Source organism: Melitaea cinxia, chromosome 12, assembly GCF_905220565.1.
Source record: "Melitaea cinxia chromosome 12, ilMelCinx1.1, whole genome shotgun sequence".
Lineage (NCBI taxonomy): Eukaryota > Metazoa > Arthropoda > Insecta > Lepidoptera > Nymphalidae > Melitaea > Melitaea cinxia.
The window spans coordinates 6,045,449-6,051,288 of record NC_059405.1 but is presented as its reverse complement, the minus strand read 5'-3'; the positions used below and the strand labels follow the sequence as shown (position 1 = coordinate 6,051,288).

At 34.1% G+C, this 5,840-nt stretch overlaps 1 protein-coding gene across 1 annotated transcript; it reads left to right on the top strand.

Moving 5' to 3' along the window:
• Nucleotides 1-294: 294 nt before the first annotated feature.
• Nucleotides 295-5,093, top strand: LOC123658353 (toll-like receptor 6). Its single transcript, XM_045593781.1, has one exon. It carries the CDS (start codon nucleotides 295-297, stop codon nucleotides 4,324-4,326), a length of 4,032 nt encoding a protein of 1,343 aa, XP_045449737.1. The 3' UTR covers nucleotides 4,327-5,093.
• The last annotated feature ends 747 nt before the right edge of the window (nucleotides 5,094-5,840 follow it).

Sequence of the window (5,840 nt, the reverse complement as noted above, 5' to 3'; positions counted from 1 at the left end):
GGGTCCCACCGTTTGATACAAAGACCTCTCACGTCCCGCGCTCTTCCCCCTCTTAGACACCCATGCGGCTTTCGTTCGTTCAAACTTACGTAGGTCAGTTACCGCCCGACCGCAGGGGAGCATGGCTGCGTCAAAACTTTTAACGCGAGCGCGCAGTTTCTGTTTACATGCGCTGTAATACGTATTTTGATTATCAAAACAAACAAAATTATATTGACTTTTAAGTGACATAAACTGTTAAAACAAATTTTAATGTGATTTTAAGTGACAAATGAACTGTTTTAATGTGAAAATATGACGAAGAACTTATTTAAAATGATTTCGTTTAAAGTTTGGATGTGTTTAGTTGCGGTGACCGGTGCGCGCGCACGTTCCGCGCCGCCCGCCCCTGTCGGCTGTCAGTGGGACTATTCGGACGCCAAGTTGAGTGAATCTAACTTTCTCACGTGTAACATCAAAACCATCGGCTCAGCAGACTTCTTATTTAAAAACATAACCACGGCGCAGGCGTACAACATCAACAAGTTGAAACTTACTTGTACCGATTTACTTTTCTTTGAAAGTTCCTTACACATGAATACAGGCAGCTTTTTGGGACAGTTACGAAAACTAGAGGACTTGCGCATTGAATACTGCAAAATACGTTATGTTCCGGCGACTGTATTGTCACCGCTACGTGATTTAACTAGTTTGACTCTGCGTTCATATAATACCGATTGGCCTGCCATGACAATGGAGTTTCATGCTGAGAGTTTTCGTGGTTTAATGGAACTTCGATCATTGGACTTAGGTGATAATAACATCTATATGTTGCCATCTGAAGTTTTTTGTCCGCTTTTTAGCTTAGAAACATTAAATTTGACAAATAACAAAATTCAAGACATATCTGATATTGGATTCTCTAACTGGGGCAAAGGACCTATCGCACCAGGCAAATCATGTAACACTGGATTGAAAATGCTTGATTTATCGCATAATAATATTTTAAGACTGCCCGATAATGGCCTTTCGAGCCTTAGATCCTTAGAAGTACTAAAGATTCATAATAACTTAATTAATGAAATAGGAGACCGAGCCTTTGTTGGATTAAATTCATTGAAAATTTTGAATTTATCTGGGAATAAGCTAGTAGCAGTTCCACCAGAATTGTTCCAGTCTTCTCGTGTTATCAAAGAAGTCTCATTAGCGAACAACTCGTTATCAGTATTGGCACCTGGCTTATTGGAAGGACTTGATCAACTTGAAAAATTGGATCTATCAAGAAATCGCCTAACTAATAACTGGGTCAACCGGGATACATTTTCTGGATTGATTCGTTTAGTTATTTTGAATCTTTCTTACAATGCTCTTGCCCGCTTAGACCCTAAATCATTCCAAGATCTAAATAATTTACAGGTATTGAACTTAGACAACAACGCTATTGAAATCATTAGTAATGGGGCATTTGCAGAATTAAAAAATCTACATCAACTTTCAATATCAGATAATAAAATAAAAACATTAAACGAAAATATATTTTCAAATTTGTTTGTACTCAGCCAACTATATTTAGACAACAATGAAATATCTACAATACACGAACGTTCGTTTGAAAATATAACCTATCTTCAGGATTTAGGATTAAATGGAAATAATCTTAATATGATTCCTGTTGGCATTAAAAGATTACGATTTTTGAAATCGCTTGACATAGGTAAAAATAATATTACGAAAATAATAAATTCATCTTTTGAAGGACTGGAAGAATTATATGGATTAAGACTGGTCGATAATCATATACGAAGCATACCGAAAGATACATTCAGTACTCTGCCTTCTTTACAAGTCTTAAATATTGCTTCAAATAAAATAGAAGTAATAGAACAAGACGCGTTTGTTGCAAATCCGACTTTAAAAGCCATTCGCCTTGATGGAAACAGACTTACAGACATTCGAGGAGTTTTTAATAAATTAAATACTCTGGGGTGGTTAAATATATCAGACAACAAACTTATATACTTCGATTACAGTTATATGCCAGAAAGTCTTGAGTGGCTGGATATTCATATGAATAATATAACAAAACTAGATAACGAGCAAAACTTGCAACAAAACATCCGAATGCTCGACGTTAGTTACAATGCTTTAGAAAACGTCGATGAAAGGTCGATACCGGATTCAATAGAGATCCTTTTCTTAAATAACAACAAAATTCACACGATTCATCCAGGTACATTTATACAAAAAAGAAATTTGGAAAAAGTTGTTATTACGGACAATAAACTTAGAACTTTAGAACTATCAGCGTTTACGTTGCCTCATATTCCAAAACACAAATCATTACCGAAATTTTTTATCGGCAACAATCCATTTGTGTGTAACTGTCATATGATATGGCTACAAAAAATAAATCTTTGGAATCATATGAGACAATATCCGAGATTTGTAGACTTAGACTCGATTACCTGCGAAGTCGTTAGCAACAAATACGGGGGAAAGGCGAACTTAATGGATGTTCCTGAAACACAATTCCTTTGTTCCTATGAAACTCATTGTTCTTCAAGTTGTTTCTGTTGTGACTTCGAGGCTTGTGATTGCAAAATGACGTGCCCAGAGGGCTGTTCTTGTTTTCATGATAGTAATTGGAATTCTAATGTTATTGACTGTTCAAATGTTGGATATACCGAAGTACCCGAAAAAATACCTATGGATGCTACAGAACTTTATCTTGATGGCAATGATTTCGGGGCGTTAGGAAGTCACCTATTTATCGGCAAGAAAAAATTACACAAATTATACTTAAATAACAGCAATATAGTCTCAATGGACAACGATACTTTAAATGGATTGCACGCACTTAATGTTCTACATCTCGAAAATAATCATTTGACCGAATTATCTGGCGGTGAATTTTCTCAAACTAAGCACTTACGAGAGTTATACTTAAATGATAACCTATTAACAAGTGTTGCGAATAATACTTTTGAAAACTTATCATCTCTACGAGTCGTACATTTACAAGGAAATAAAGTATTAGACCTCGACAAAAAAGTAGCTCATATTGTTCACCTAGAAAATGTGAATGTGAGAGGCAATGTGTTTACGTGTTCCTGCGATAACCTAATGTCACTACAGAACTGGTTTAAGAAACATTACGAAGATCCTGCTGAAATGTTGTGTTTGCCTGAAAATGGTTCAACTTTAAATATAACGGTGTTTGATGTGATGGACAAGTGTCGTGACTCTGGTGTAATGGACAATATTATTCCTACTGAAAATCAACCTTATCAATACGATGAAATTAGTACTATTAAGCTTAATTTCGTGCCTCTTTTAGCCGTAGTATTAATAAGTGTAATTCTTATTTTATTATTCGGTGCTTTAGCATATTCCTTTAGACAAAATGTAAGGTTATGGGCACATTCTAAATATGGAGTTAGGCTATTTAAAAGTACTTCAATACAAGAAAGTGAACTCGATAGAGATAGATTATATGACGGATATGCTGTTTATAGTTTGTTGGACGATGATTTTGTTTCAAAAGTAGTAGCGCCAGAAATGGAACACTTTGGTTATACAATGTGTTTTCATTATAGGGACTTACAACACGCACCGGAAAATTATTTATCAGAGCAAATTACTAATGCTGCGGAATCTTCAAAGAGAATATTAGTTTTTGTTTCGTTTAATTTCTTACAAAATGAATGGTCTAAAATTTCATTTAAAGAAGCAATAAAACATGTCATCACTTCGATTCATCCTTCTATAAGACGTCATAGAGTAGTTTTTATATTAACAACAGATGTAAGTGCTTTAAATTTAGACTTAGATTTTCAAAACTATTTGAAAAATTGTAACGTATTACTATGGGGAGAACGAAAGTTTTGGGAGAAAATGAGATTCCTTATGCCTGACATTTCAAATTTACATTGGAATAAAGATCATATTAACTATAGTCATAATCTATGTCCTAATGGTAGGCGGCATCCATCTCGCTATACTGCCTCGCCAACGGCGCCAGAACATTGGTATAAATACGATGCCATTCCTCCCCAAACGCCAACTACTGCCAATGTTGGAATTAATATGGAAGACGACACCTCCATGCTAACAAACACGACTTTGACGAGTCAAATACAAGAAAGTGACAACCCACATCATAGTTACATTTCAATTGATACGCAAAATTATGAGCAACCATATACGGGTCGGCCTAGGCCGCCCAATACATTACGAAAACATCCCAGCCATCACTCTCCTTCAATACTCGATGAGCAAGGCTATTTACAACCCCGATCTTCAGTACATGATTGCTTACCTCAAACCCATTCGGTCGTACATAGATAACATGTTACAAAACTCAAATGTCGTTATCTCTTAAAGATATTTCTTAATGGAACAGTACATTCCAAGCTCGTGTGTAGACTAGGCTACGTTTTGGTTACCCATGCCTTATTGATACGTGATAATTTTACAACACTTCGGTTGAAAACATTCGGCCAAATAACTAATTCGTTCCTCGTAGTTTTCATAGAGCATAGATGTTTAAAATATATTAAAGAGACTGTATTGTTAAAATATCGCATACGTATCGGAATTAAAAATAGCCTTATTGTTCAGAATTGATTACATTCGAATAACGTAACATTTATTACTACTAAGTTGAAAAGAGTTGTCCTTTAAGACTGATAAAATTTAATTGTATAGTTTTACAAATCGCCAGTATATGAAGTGAATAAACTTTAAGTATTTTGGTATAGTATATTATCTCGTTGTTACCAAATATATTGTAAATATGTGTAAATAAGCATTATGTAACATACTACATACATCTGTATAGTTTCCCTAGTCATTAATTAAGTTTGAATAATGTTGATATTTCTAGATAGATATACCTAACACTACATAGTCAATAACATCATCCGGTTAGTCATAGTTGCTATAAATATTTCTTGTAGTGATAATGAATTGCCTAAAATGTATTCGATAAAGTTTTAGTTTGTATAATATTATGTGTTGTTATTGACTCTGGGTGAAATGTACCTAATATAATCAATTTTCGATTGTTAAACGTGCTGATAAATTAAAACTATAAATAAACTTATTGAAACATATTTTATCTATTATTTATCAAAATCCAAGTAGAAACTAAATTTGTTTTTTTTACAACAAAGAAAGTAATAAGTACAAAGTCGCAATTGTTAATTTAACTTTCTTTATTATTTTTTAACCAATTTTAATTAAAAAAAATTAATGTCTAAAAATAGATTTGCTATAATTAGACAAATAATTAGGAAATTGACAATAATCTCGTCAACTTTAATCCCTTTTTGCTTTTTAACTAAATTAAACCGACAAAGAAAGAAATAAAAACCATAAAGCAATCTAATACTAGCCTGTTCTGGCCTTTGATATTGAGAAATGGAGAATACGAAAAAGGTTCAGAATACAATTTGCCGACAATCACCCTGAACCATAATGATGGACCCCAGCCAGGTAGTCGCCCCTAAGTCATATTTCAACCGTCACGGATATTCCATAGTAGCTATAAAAGCGATTTACAATAGCTTTAGAATATACGAAACTAGTTATGGTATTTGACCTTCTGTCATATAATGTCCGAAGTAGTTATTGATTTTTTTGTAATAGCTTCCAAAGTGTCAGCTTCGTCGCGAGCAACATATGGCGTGACATACTTTGAATGACCGCCGGCCAGTTTACTTTTTTCCTAGCGAAACACCAAAAAGGAATTTCTGTAACAACTGTTACCATTTTTAAATATATGACGGCAGTTATTAAAATTCATTTAATTTTAATTTAATGTCACACGTCGCAATGGAGCAGCTTGGTAGATTTCCCTT

What these genes read in the sequence shown, in the direction of transcription:
- LOC123658353 (XM_045593781.1), top strand. Translation starts at nt 295, where the DNA reads ATGACGAAGAACTTATTTAAAATGATTTCGTTTAAAGTTTGGATGTGT.